The 14,339-nt window shown below is 39.4% G+C and overlaps 1 protein-coding gene across 1 annotated transcript in view; it reads right to left on the reverse strand.

The window, feature by feature from the left end:
* LOC114663141 (major histocompatibility complex class I-related gene protein-like) overlaps positions 1 to 13,377 on the reverse strand; it is a 42,452-nt gene extending 29,075 nt beyond the window's left edge. The window contains exons 1-2 of the mRNA XM_051918866.1: positions 13,268 to 13,377; positions 11,148 to 11,405 (exon numbers count right to left, since the gene is read on the reverse strand). Coding sequence (XP_051774826.1) covers positions 11,148 to 11,405; positions 13,268 to 13,331 — 322 coding nt within the window. The 5' untranslated portion in view covers positions 13,332 to 13,377. The remainder of the gene's footprint in view (positions 1 to 11,147; positions 11,406 to 13,267) is intronic.
* Positions 13,378 to 14,339: the final 962 nt, after the last annotated feature.

The raw sequence follows: 14,339 nt of genomic DNA on the forward strand, positions 1-14,339 counted from the left end.
TCACAAGAATGGGCTCAATCAGTATGTTACAACTGTTTTCCGACCTTACAAATCTGAAAAAGATTTGCAAAGACTGCAACATTATGCATGTCAAATATATGTGAAAAAACAGAGGCAGCATGGTGGTGCAGTGGTTAGTGCAGCTGCCTCTGGATTTAAATTCTTGCTTAGTCATGGTCTATGTGGCTTTAATACATTCTCCTTGTATCTGCACGTTTTTCTCCTGGTATTTCAGCTTTCTCCCACACCCAAAGACATGTGGGTTAAGGAGACTTGAAACTCTTAATGCCAGTCATTGCGGCCTGTAATCTTGGTCACTTCTTTCTTGTTCCTATTATTTCTAAAAATCAGCTATTGACCTTGAATTTGAATACGTGGATTCAAAATATGATTGCATGTAAAACAGCAGTTCATTCAGGGTCTTTTTAGTTAGGCATTTCCAACTTTGTCCTCTGGCATGTGTTTACATTAGCACTAAAGTCTTTAACTTCATTCAGTTGAATTCTGGCTTTGTGTTGAATACAGTTTACTTCTAATTTGACCAGGGGCCATAATGACCTCATCTTCTGAAAGTTAACATTTTAACATGTGGTTCTCACCTAAGGACCATTTCTTGTCTACCTATGTTATTCATTGGAAGGCTGCAGCATCAGATGCATGGCAGGACCCCGCCATTGTCACATGGTGCACTTCCATCCATCCATCCATTATCCATTATTCACTATATCCTATATCCTAACTACAGGGTCACGGGGGTCTGCTGGAGCCAATCCCAGCGAACACCGCAGGGTGTGCACACACACACACACACACCAAGCACACACTAGGGACAATTTAGGATCGCCAATGCACCTAACCTGCATGTCTTTGGACTGTGGGAGGAAACCGGAGTACCCGGAGGAAACCCACGCAGACACAGGGAGAACATTCTAACTGCGAGGCAGCAGCGCTACCCACTGCACCACCGTGCTGCCCACATGGTGTACTTAGGAACAATTAATAATACTGGAAAAATTAAATATCATTAATTATTACAAGACTCGTATATTTGATGTTTGTAAGAAAACTGATTCAAGAAACCCCTTAGAGAAACAGGGAGAACATGCAAACTTCATAAGGAATAAGTGCAACAAATTGAACTCAGGTCCTTGAATGTAAATGAATTTGTCAACAGTGCCAGTAACTCCATTGCACATTTATTTTTAAGGTAAGCTGCTCCATCATATGGCAATGCAGTGTCTCACAATGCAGTGAGATAGCACTCAAGTTACCACTAGGAAATGTGTGTAGAAGGACACTAGGGTGTCAGTCTGTTATTCATTGCCAAGCAGTATTCATTCTTCAAGGATCATTAAACAAAGAAATGTATTTTATTGCAGTAAACCCAAGGTTAATTCCACAAGGCTGAACTTGGATATTATCTTTGGGCCTTTATGAATAGCAGCAGACAACTTTAGAACTGTCTGGAACTGTGCATGGTAACTGTAAAAGTGCTAGTACATATTAAAAAGCCAAAGTAAAGTAAAGTAAATAATGTATTAACATTGATTCCCTTAATGCGAGGAGTATGAAAAGTAAAATAAGAGAGCTTTATATGTAGCGGTAAATAGCTCTGATATAACAGGAATAACTAAAACCTGTCATAATAATCATTATTTAGGAATTATTAACCAAAGACATGCAAAATTGAAAAGGTGTGGAAGTTGCCGCGAATGTAAAACAGAAGTCTTCTTCAATTAGATGGTGAGCCACTGCTTAGCAAGCATGTTTGCATTTGACCAGAAAGCATTTGGGATGAAATGTATTATGGAATCCTAATTCAGACAATAGTGCCAGTTTACATATTCTTAATAATATTAGAAAGGTAAGTTTAGAGGGAGATACTACAGTTATGTTGTTCTTTAATTATCTAAATATTAACTGTTTTTCAATTAGCAAAGCACAGCAGAAGGCTTTCAGTGACTATTTTAACACATTTGTTAAGGCACCAATAAAGGGGGATGCCTGTCTAGATTTAGTATTGTGTAATAATCAGTTAGGATTCATGGAATAGATGTGATTAAACCTCTAGGGTTGAGTGACCAAAATATTGTACATTTCACAGTGGAAGAGTGCATATTCAAAAACTAAATTAGTTACATCTACTTTTAGTTGGGGAAATTTTGAGCAGATGAGATAAAACCTAAATAAGATAAACTGAGATAAGGTTTTAAGTGTGGAGACAGTTGAGGAGATGTGGGACAAATTTAAAATTGTTGTAAATATAATGCAGGACAAGTTTAACCCAAAGTGTTGAAGCAATGATAAATTAAAGAGTTAAAAAATAATTACATATGATAAAACAGTTGTATGAGACATACTGTATAAGACTAATAATACCAGTGCTAACCACTGGGTATATTGAGAGCATTAGAGCAACAGTTTAAAAAGATGTTAAGAAAGCTAAAAAAAAAAGCAGTTGTAGAGAAATATTGCATTAAACGTGAAATGTGACCCAAAGTTTTTGTAGTAATGACAAAGGAGTAAGTGAGGAGTACTAGAAATGGTAAAAGTGACCTAGACCAGACAGTCAAACAGAGTTAATAACCTCCCAAAATTAACCGGGACTACTAAGGAGGTACTTAGTGATTCAGAAATTGTAAAGGGGTAAATATTTCTTAGATTAAATAGGCTGAAATCTAACTAATCATTTGGAACAGGTAACAGGTAACATGTATCTTTGAATGCCTAAGGAAGTTAGCAAATACATATGTAAACCATTGACGCATATTTTTCAAAAATCTCTGCACACTAAGGAAATTTCAAAAGACTGGAGGCTAGCAAATGTTAGTCCATTATCTAAAAAAGGTGATTGGACCAATCCAAATAACTATAGGCTAGTAAACTTAACCTGCATCACTGAAAAATTAATGGAAGAAATTATTGAGCAATTCTTAATGAGCAGTACATATAGAAACAGCAGTACTAGGAAACAGACAACATGGCTCGAGATTGGGAAGTTCATGTTTCACTAATATGCTGGAATTCTACGAGAAGGCAACAACAGATTGCAATAATAAAGATATACACAATATTATTGGTTTTGAATTCCAGAAATCTTTTGACACTGTACTACATGAGAGCTTGATAATCAATCTAAAAGAAATGAGAATTCATGGTGTGGTATGTAGGTGGAGGCAAGACTGGCTCAAACACAGGAAGCAAAGGATTATGGTGAGGGGAATTTTTTTCAGAATTAGGTGATGTTACAGGTGGTTTCCCTCAGGGATCAGTGATGTTCTTTTTAATATATAATGTATATACTAGCTGTGTAAGGGGCGGCACGGTGGCGCAGTGGGTAGCGTTGCTGCCTCGCAGTTGGGTGACCTGGGGACCCGGGCTCGCTTCCCGGGTCCTCCCTGCGTGGAGTTTGCATGTTCTCCCCGTGTCTGCGTGGGTTTTCTTCGGGCGCTCCGGTTTCCTCCCACAGTCCAAAGACATACAGGTTAGGTGGATTGGCGTTTCTACATTGGCCCTAGTGTGTGCTTGGTGTGTGGGTGTGTTTGTGTGTGTCCTGTGGTGGGTTGGCACCCTGCCCAGGATTGTTTCCTGCCTTGTGCCCTGTGTTGGCTGGGATTGGCTCCAGCAGACCCCCGTGACCCTGTGTTCGGATTCAGCGGGTTGGAAAATGGATGGATGGATAGCTGTGTAAGCCCGTGCTGTAAAAAGCCCAGGCTCCTAGAAACTATTGAAATCATCAGAAACAAAATTGAAAGGCACAGTCGCCATGCTCGCCTCCCTTGTTTATCATCGGTTAAGCAAGTTTCTCTATCCTCGGAGGTTTCGTTTTGCCGATGTGCTCACCTCGTTTGTGTGTTAGCGGCTAAGTGAGTTTGCCTTTCGTTGCCAGTTTCGCTTTCTTTCAGATTCATGCCTTATACTTCTTTCTTCTTCCGACTCGTTAACTTGGGCCCGCCTTGTCGGCTCTTTGAGCTTCATGCTGTAGCCTCACACTTCTGGGCCACCTTGCTCTTCCGGACCAGACAAACAGCCACACAGTTCCATGCGTAGATGTTTATATATAAGATGATGTATACAAGAATATTAATTGGTTGCTTAAGTCTGAAAATGATACCAAATCAGGTGGAAGGGCAGATGTAGAATTGGCTAATGCAGAAAATGAATGTTCTCTTCATTCCTTTGTACTAATCCTTGTCTAAGGAGTTAAGCAGAAGTAAGCTTTAAAAACATGCTTTGCTGAGTAAACAGAAAAAATATTTGTCAGAAGGACTCAAGGTCTAAGCTTCCACACTGAGACTGCCTTATCACCTTTTCCCTTTGTTTACATCTGAACGCCATAACAATGAGCCAAGGAATCAAGTTGCACAAGGAGCATTGAAGGGGCTCAAGGATTGTGTATAATAAAGTGTTGACTGTTGCATTTTCATAATGAATATTAAATCACGCATTCTAGGGGTATAAAAACCTGCCCCACCCAATAAACAGGGTTCAGAAGAGCCGTGACGCTGTCATGTAATATTGATTGCCTGCTTTTCTGAAACCTGCTCACTGTGACGATGTTTAAAATAAAGCTGCTATATGACCACACCTGCTGTCTTGTCTAAGTGATCGTCCACACTAAACTGGTACAGAAGGGCCTGGACAGCATACAGGCTGAGATAGATTTGTGCGTGATGAAATTTAATGCAAGAAAATGTAAAGTAGAAATGTTAGATTTGAATACAGAGTAGGACTTCGGAAACTTGAAAGTACCCCTTATGAAAAGTACCCCATATTATAAAAAAGACATAGCAGCACTAGAGAAAGTCCAGAGAAGGGTCATTAGGCTGATTCTGGGATTGAGAGGTGTGAGCTAAGAGGGGAGATTAAAGGCATTGAACCTGTTTAGTTTAAGCAAATGAAAGTTAAGAGGTGACATGATCAGTGTTAAAATTATGAAAGGCATTAGTACAATGGATCCTAAGTTGTTACTTTAAAATAAATTATTCAACAAGAACATGGGGGAAAGGTTTTGAAACTTGTTAAGGACAAATTTTAACCCAAATGTCAGAATTTTTTTATTCACCCAAAGAACCATAGACACATGGAATAAATTACACAGTAATGTGGTTCTGAATAGAACTTTAGGGACTTTCAGATCTCAACTTGATGTTATTTTAGACAATCTAGGTGAATCGGTTAGAAAAGCTTGTTGGGCTAAATGTCCTGTTCTTGTTACAATTGTTCTAATCTTCTACAGAAGATATTATGATAAGTCTGGCCTGCACAACACATAAGGACAAAGACTATTTTCCCTTCAGCATGTGCCCCACCTCTAACAGGGGCTCTAAAAAACAGAAGTGAGCATTTTTATGGATTGATGATTTATTGACATGTAAACACAGTTAATTGAAGAAGATTCATATGACTAACACACTTTTACATTTGGCTAGCCCCTGATTTTCAGAGCCAACTTTTTCCCATGCTGCAGCTGATCTGTTATTCATACTGAAGCTAGTGCATTCCTATGTGGAGTACTAAGGAGTTACTAGGAGTATAGCCATCACTCACACATACTTATGTGGATAGGATATGTATGTGAGTGTACGTCTTTGTGTGTGTGTGAAGTTTAGGGTGTGAAAGTAGAGTAATCCAATAAAGGTGAATTCCACTCATTTCATGGTAATAGAAAGACACTATAAAATATGATATGAAAGACACTATATAATAAAAATATATGATAAGCAGGACAAGATAGATAGATAGATAGATAGATAGATAGATAGATAGATAGATAGATAGATAGATAGATAGATAGATAGGCACTGTATAATAGATAAAAAGTATGAAAGGCACTATGTCTAGATGGCATTTTATTGATTTATGATTGTAAACTCACTTGGTCCAGCAATACAGATCTTTAATGCATATTGCAAAACAGTAAAGAAAAAGGTGCAAACGAATACCTAACAGCAAGCAAAGAAATACACAATATAATAATAATAATAAAATAGTTTTGACAAATTTCATTTCTCTGCCAGGTATCTACTGTATTATAACTGTCAGTCAGGCATCTTCCATCCCGCTATCCTAACACAGGGTCACGGGGGTCTGCTGGAGCCAATCCCAGCCAACACAGGGTGCAAGGAAGGAACAAATTTCAGGCAGGGCGCCAGCCCACCGCAGGGCACACAAACACCCACACACCAAGCACACACTAGGGACAATTTAGGATCGCCAATGCACCTAACCTGCATGTCTTTGGGCTGTGGGAGGACACCGGAGTACCCGGAAAAAACCCACGCAGACACGAGGATAACATGCAAACTCCATGCAGGGAAGACCCAGGAAGTGAACCCAGGTCTACTTACTGCGAGGCAGCGGCACTACCACTACGCCACCATGCGGCCCGTATTATGATGTGTCTATGATAAAAATAGGCATTAAGGGAGAAGGTATTGTAGCTGCTGGTGAGTAAAGCAGGATCAAGCATGAGCCAAACACGTGCCAAAAGAAATCTCAGTCCAAAAAAGCTAATTTTTAAAAGGTTTAGTGAAAGTTCAAAGCAAACAGAATAGAGAAAGATTGTTACACATGAAGAATAAAAGGCAAAAAAAAAGAATAATGTTTCTTCTTATTAAGTTTCTACAATTAAGGTTGAGTTATTACTTTATGCTTTACTTCACATTCAGTACGTTCTAAATGTACGGCTCTGCACATACCACTGAGCACGTTAAGGCACATTTGAAACCGTGTGCCCTCCATGCCTTACTTATGGCAAGGATGGTCACTAACTAACGCTAATCTGCGATCATAGGAACAAGAAATAGTTAGAATATACTATGCACTAATTTATAGGCAAACATTTAACAAAAATAAGAAAATACTTCTGTCAATTTAACATGACCTAAATAACTGGCAAATGGCTCTTACAGGTATTATATGGCCTAAATGCTCTGGGCAAAGATGTAGCACCTCCTAACAAATCATGGTAGAATGAGGCATTTGGAGGCTCAGCTAATCTTTTCATCCAAACATCTCTGATTGCTCTCATCTTCCTTCTCATTTTGGCTGTTCTCATTTTCCATGGTTCAGACATTCATTAAGCTTTTTAGCCTCTATTGAGTGCTCAGTGTTAGGGATCAAGCATTAGCCCTAATGACCTCAAGCTGCCTGTCCTCGGACAGCTCAGTTATTTTGAAGCTGAGTGCCCCAAAGAGTCAAGCCAGGTAAAGTGGAGTTTTGTCTCTACTGTAATAAACCACCAACTGTTGTGGATTTACTATGGTTACCTGCTAGCTGATGGCAGTAACCTCGGTGAACAACTTCTCTTTTCACATTTTATTTGCATGGTACAAGTGCCAGAAGCATTTTGCTGTCAATCCATTATGCAGGTATCCCCTCAGGCAGAGACACTAACATAGCAAATCTCAAAAGCAAATAAAAATAATTTCAATATATACATATTTTTTATTTATGTTTGGCTAAGGACAGACATGAATAAGTTCTGCCTTTGAACTTTCTTGAAGTTTGTGAATAAGATAGGAGTAGGAGTTACTGAAATTAGCAGTTGTTACAAAACTCTTCAGTACATTTTTTTGAGTATAAATATCTTGAATGATTGACAATGAATGACCGAGCCAATCCTCCATAAACCACAGACAACATTCTCCTTCAATGGAAAGAAGGGTTGAGTTGCATCTTATATGAGATTTAAGGAATCCAATTGAAGGATCATCAGGGGGTGAAGATCGTATCCCAGCAGCATCAGGTTTAAAGCAGGAAACACCATGGAGAAGTCGGCACTGCATTGCTGGACACAATCACACAGACAACCTGGAGCAGTCATTCAACCAAACCTGCACATATTTGTTATGTTACTGGAAACTAAAGCACCTGGAGACAGGACACGCAGGGTTAGCTTACCAAATTACCTCATTACTAAAGCCTATCATGCAGTGTGATGGGGATTTCCACTATAAGAAGTATATGTGAGGGATTTTGGGTGTTCCGATGGCATCAGTGGCACACGCCCTGCCCTTTGCTGCTGTTTACTTTCAAGGCTGTTCTGTTAACTGTGTCTTAACGCCCTCAGGCTTGCCTTTCACCTTGTAAGCTCATTGGCTAAACTGCTTTACACTTGTGTACTTTGTATTTCATTATGTCGTTTCCCCACTACTTTACTCCAATGGATTTTACTCCATTTTAAATATGCAGTGCCAATGAATATCATAAATCAGTGTTATTATATTATAGTTGGGTATAATGATATTTATAAATGATACAGTATGCCATACTGCTGTCTCTGTGGGTGTAGGTGTTTCCAACCTAATGTCCTCTGAAAAGTCAATACATCTTGTTGAGTTGATTTAACAAGAAGGCAGAAACCTGGACAGTGTGTACTGATCAGAGTTGTCTTAATACATGATGTGCTCATCCCCTGTGGGCATCATCTCTTATGACTGTGAGTGTAGAATCTATAGATATGGAGATGGAATTTATGATGTGGTGGTGCAGTGCTTAGTAGCCTGCCTCATATATCCACCAGCCTGAGTTTGAATCCCAAAATGAGAACTGTTGAGAGTATTCTTTCCATGTCTGCCTGGGTTTTCCTTCCTTTCACAAACGAAAAATACCATTTGGATTAGAAACCTGTCCCACAGGGCATGGCCATAGGTAGGTGCATTGTCCACCTAATTCAAAAGCAGTAAAAATAAAGCTTTAGTTTACTTTGGAATATAACTGTCCTCCCTACTTATTCAGATAACACCTAGTAACACCACTGCCATGCAAACCAGTGTCAACAGGACAGGCTCCAGCACCATGACCTTGAACTGGAATAAGCAAATGGTTGAATGGATGGCATTGATGTTATAGATGACTAACTGACTAAAAGACAATGAACTTTCAAATCTACATATCTCTAAATCCTGCTTCTGTGTCACTTAGGTAGAAAATTGTCAATTAATTAGATAAACGGATCCACAGAAGACAAGACAGAAATGCATTCAAGATATTACAGTTCACCAGTGGACTCCGAGTCCGGAGACATTCATGTGCCCAAAGGGTTTCAAGCCTCTTGACTGCATTAGTTATTCACTTGATGGTTTAGTCCTGCTCTTGATTGCACTGTCACAATTTTGAACATGGAAGGAAGGATTAATCTGAGAAAATTTGGATGTGTGTAGTTGATAACGGATTAGTGCTGCTCATTTTTTTTCTTGTATCCTCCTTCTCTTTCTAAGGCCTACCGCACACTACCGGTCTTAACAAGACTTCCATTTGGAGAGATTTAACCACTGCTGTGGCTGAGTCTCGCTGACTCTGTGGGGTCAAATTAAACAACTAGGAACAACAGGGGAAGACAGATTATTGAACACACACTCAAGGAAAATGACCTCAAGTGTATTGTGGGATAACAGAGTAGAGAGGTAGAGAGAAGCAACGATGGGTTCACAATTATCAAAATAATCAAGAAAATTGATGTTCAAAATTGAAAACTTGTGTGCCTTAAAGAGAGTGACAGCAACAAGTTTTTTTCTTTCTTTAGAGGGAATGTGATTGCAGTATGGAAGCATGACACCACAGTAGTTATCACTGAGTGTTGGGATCGAATCCCGGCTCCAGGCACAGTTCATGTGCAATATGCATATTTCTCACACTTCTATGGAGGTTCTCCTCCTACATAATGGAGCCCTGCATGTTAGGATCATTGGTAGCCTGTGATAGTCTTCCACTAGGGTTGGTTCCTTCCTTGGTGTAGATGCTGTCAGTGTGTGATCCAGACTCCATGACCTCAAATGGGCTTTGAATGGATATTTCTATAAATGTGTACAGAACTCTTGTAAATATAAATGAGCTAGAAACAAATAAATTAAACTGAACCTAAACCAAAAGTTAGAAGAACCTGAGCAAACATTGTTTGGATGGATTAATATGGTCCATATGGTTGATCTGGTATTTTAGAGTTTCTGTTGTTCTTGAAATAACATTGAAGTTATTGTTCCAGGACTGTCATTAACCTTTGACTAATCAAATGTAAAATTAGCCTCTAATGCCATAAAAGAGGGACTTAGAGCTTGAAGACACAAGATTTCACATTTTTAATGAATAAAAAAATGAATTTCCTTAGGATTTTAATTGATGAGAAATTTTGTTTTTATCCAAGCTGAAAGGATTTTGCACTGCACTAATTTTTGTGAATGAAAATCAAGGACCCTATATATAACATATATATGTTGTAGATGGGGAGGCACGGTGGCGCAGTGGGTAGCGCTCCTGTCTCGCAGTTAGGAGACCCAGGTTTGCTTCCCGGGTCCTCCCTGCGTGGAGTTTGCATGTTCTCCCCGTGTCTGCATGGGTTTCCTCAGGGTGCTCCGCTTTACTCCCACAGTCCAAAGACATGCAGGTTAGGTGGATTGGCGATTCTAAATTGTCCCTGGTATGTGCTTGGTGTGTGTGTGTGTGTGCACGCCCTGCGGTGGGCTGGCACCCTGCCCGGGGTTTGTTTCCTGCCTTGCACCCTGTGTTGGCTGGGATTGGCTCCAGCAGACCCCCGTGATCCTGTAGTTAGGATCACACCACAGTTTTCAAGTTTTCAATCGGCCTGGAAGTACTTTGGGCTTTCCGTTGTCGTAGTCCATTAGTACTTCCTGGCTAGGTGAGAATTTATTTTCCCTCCAACTTCCCACAGCATCCCCTGGCGGTACCCACGGTACCCTGCAGGGCTGTGCTGCCAAACTCCAAGTCCCATAGTGCCCTGCGGGCATCTGGGCCACCGCTGAAGTCCAGGGAAGCTACCATCTATCGTCTTGGGGGAAGCAGTGTCGGCAAGTCACTGCCTTCCCCCATCCTTTTATTTCAGGGGCATCCCGGCCGGGTTGAGCTGCTGGCCGTCCATCACACTATATATATATATATATATATATATATATATATATATATATATATATATATATATATATATATATATATATATATATACATTGCAAACAGGTGATTTCAGTGTTTATTTTGTCACACACTTCCTGGATGTACAATGTCAGAAGCGGACTTTAAAGCTAATTGTTGAACCTGAAAGATTTTCCAGGAATACAGCTTTCATTTTTGTTCCTCCACAGTAAGCTTCAACTTCACAGTTTTCTTAATTAATAAAATTAATTCCTTACCTGATGAGCGGTTGCTCCTCATCACCAACGCTTGTAATTTGGATTTAAATAGATTCTCCACACTTAAGCAAACTCCCGAAGAGTGGGCATTAAACTGGTACATTTTCTGTTTCACCCTGGTCTGCTTATGGGATATCTGTCGGCTCTTACTATCATAATAACTGATCTGCTGGCCATCGAGAATCACAGCAGACATGAACTCGGGAAGATCTTCAGATGAAGAGATTGCGGTGAAGATGAACTCCAGAGTGTGGGAGTCTGTGACAACAACAAGAAAGAGTTCATAGTTTGATAGAGAAATACACCAGTGAGGATCTTGGACTACTTTAAGGTTACACTTACTGTATTCCATCATTAATTATTAGTTAAAATATTTGAAAGACACTAAATACCAAACAAATAATTACTATCTGCAGTATTTCAACTAAAGAAGCTGATTTATTATTACTCAAGAAAGCAGAAAAATGATTTTTTCTTCACTCATAACACATCATTCACTCCTCTTCTGATCCATGCATTCATTTCAATTCCAAAGCCGCTTCATTGTCTTCTGACACAAGTCACTCTCTTCCAAAAACCTGGTGTGGCGGTTCTCCTGAATTGTAATAAAAACATTCGGTCCTGCTAATTGACCCTCTCACTATTCAATGAAAATAGCCTGCTGTGTGTTTGATATCCTTGATATGTTTCAGGTTAATTAATTTTAGATAGATAGATAGATAGATAGATAGATAGATAGATAGATAGATAGATAGATAGATAGATAGATAGATAGATAGATAGATAGATAGATAGATAGATAGATAGATAGATAGATAGATAGATGCATTATACCAGAATCAGAATCAAAATCAGAATCACTTTGTTGCTAGCATGTGAAACATAAGAGAATTGACGTTGGTTAGATGCAAAAACACTGGATACAAGACATAACCATCTCAAGACAGTACAATTTCAACCCACCATTAACCTGACAGTGTGCAAACCACTGTACAAACACAATTTCTTTAGCCAAACAGTTAGAAACGTCAATAGTTAACTAAATAAACAGAAAAAATATACAATATAATATAGATATTTAACAGTACAAGTTGAGCAAGTATGAACGAATAGGCAAAGCACAATTCCCAGTTATACGTTGCAAAAACAGGAGTAACCATATGCAAGTTTATTTGGGATCTGAATACTTTGAGGAAAGAAGCTGCGGAGATGGAGTGTACTTCGGGTTGCAATAGACCTGCACCTCCTCTGTGATGGCAATTTAATGAGCAGATGGCCGCTGGCGTGGGTGGAGGCAGCTGCAATCTTTCCTACTTTCTTTTTCGCGTTGGCGATGAACAGATCTTTTAATGGTGGGAGATAATTGCCAATGCCTTTCACAGCCGAAGAAACCATCTGCAGCAATCGAGTCTTAGAAAGAGAGCCCCAGTACCGTTATTTGACACACTTCTGTTCAATAATTCGTTGGTTAAATGTCTTCAACGTTAGTGTGTCAGAGGGAGGATGTGCAGCATTGTTCATAATGGCACTCAATTCTGGTTTAATCCTCTCTTTTGCTACAACCTCCAGTGGCTCTAAGCATTAGATTTTGCCTCTACAGCATGTTTGCCCTGTTATTTGCATCATACAATCCGAGCGATGTTTACTGCACGCGAACAAACAGACGGCGGCGCGGTGGGTTTCATTGATCCAGCGTTCTGAGTCTGAATGATCTCCTTGAAGGGCACATCTGCTGTATATGGTAACAATCGAGTCGATTAGCGGTCACCTTTTTTGCAGCTCTCATTCACTGGGAAAAAACGGACTGGAGGCTGCACTGTACATACTGTACACGGTTCAAAGCGCATCGATGATTTCTGATAATGTCAAACCACAAGCTGAGAACACATTTCGCATTTCCCATATCAAACTGCATTGCAGTGCTTTCGAGTTAAACTTGTTGTATCATCCACGCTGTTCTAAACAATAATTTAAGACAACAAGAGAAGTTGAACACTTCAATAATTACCAATGATTTGAAACTCGAACACAAGTACTACTCATCCTTCCAAAAATCATGCAACCTTTTTTTTTTTTTTTTTTGTTTAATGTTTATGAACCTGCCAAGAAAACTTGCTTACCTGAGTCGGTCCGCTCAATCTCCGTGAAGCTCCAGAGGAGGACGAGCCAGTGTCCTGGCAGCATGCTGACGAGATGCAACCGGGCGCTCCGAGTGACGAGCTGGCGGCGCGTTGGCGCCCTTTTAACTGTATGCTCGATGACGCCTCTTCTCTCCCTTCTTATGCATACTTCAGATTTCTACTTATGCATTTTTCAGCTTCGTTTCATTTCATAACAGCACAGTAACGAACTCGATCTACTTTTGCAAAGCGCGGTCGCATTCTTCAGTTTTTAAATAAATGCAAAGAGCAATTAGCAATGCGCTGTGTAAGAGATACCAGTGCAATACCTTAAATTAACCTTATATTTTACAATGAATACAACTGGTGAGCAAAAAGGGTGTAAACTGATAGATACATGTATGTATAGGCCGACATTTAAAACAAGTTCAAAAGTTCATTCTCTGCTTTTTGCACCAAAGTATAGAATTCTACAGTCCAAAGATATGCAGATTAGGAGAACTGTAGATGCTAAATGTGTCTGCTTGTTCACCCTTTTATATAATGGCACATATTCAGGGATTGTTCTTGTTTTCTCCCTGATGCTTGCTGAGTTAAGCCCCATCTTCTCAGAAATCCTGCTCTGGATTAAGATGTTTGGAAGATGGATGGATGTGTGCACAATTCTGTGCTGAAGATATGGTACTGTAGTGCACAGAATTCATGAGGAGCTATAGGTCAGATGCTACCACATACAGTAAAAATGATATATCAAGGCTCTGTACTTTAGGATAATGTTATATTATGTAATATAAACATATCTTGGTGTGACATAGCATGTAACACAGACAGACACAGTGTCTGAAATCCACTATCTCAAAGCTTAACTATGCTGTAGGCAGAAAAAACTTTTTAAACACACACACACACACACATATACAGGTATATATATATATATATATATATATATATATATATATATATATATATATATATATATATATACTGCTCAAAAAATTAAAGGAACACTTTTTAATCAGAGTATTGCATCAAGTCATTGAAGGTTCTGGACTATTGATCTGGTCAGTTAAGT

The sequence above is a fragment of the Erpetoichthys calabaricus genome, chromosome 1 (genome assembly GCF_900747795.2).
Source record: "Erpetoichthys calabaricus chromosome 1, fErpCal1.3, whole genome shotgun sequence".
In the NCBI taxonomy this organism is placed as follows: domain Eukaryota; kingdom Metazoa; phylum Chordata; class Cladistia; order Polypteriformes; family Polypteridae; genus Erpetoichthys; species Erpetoichthys calabaricus.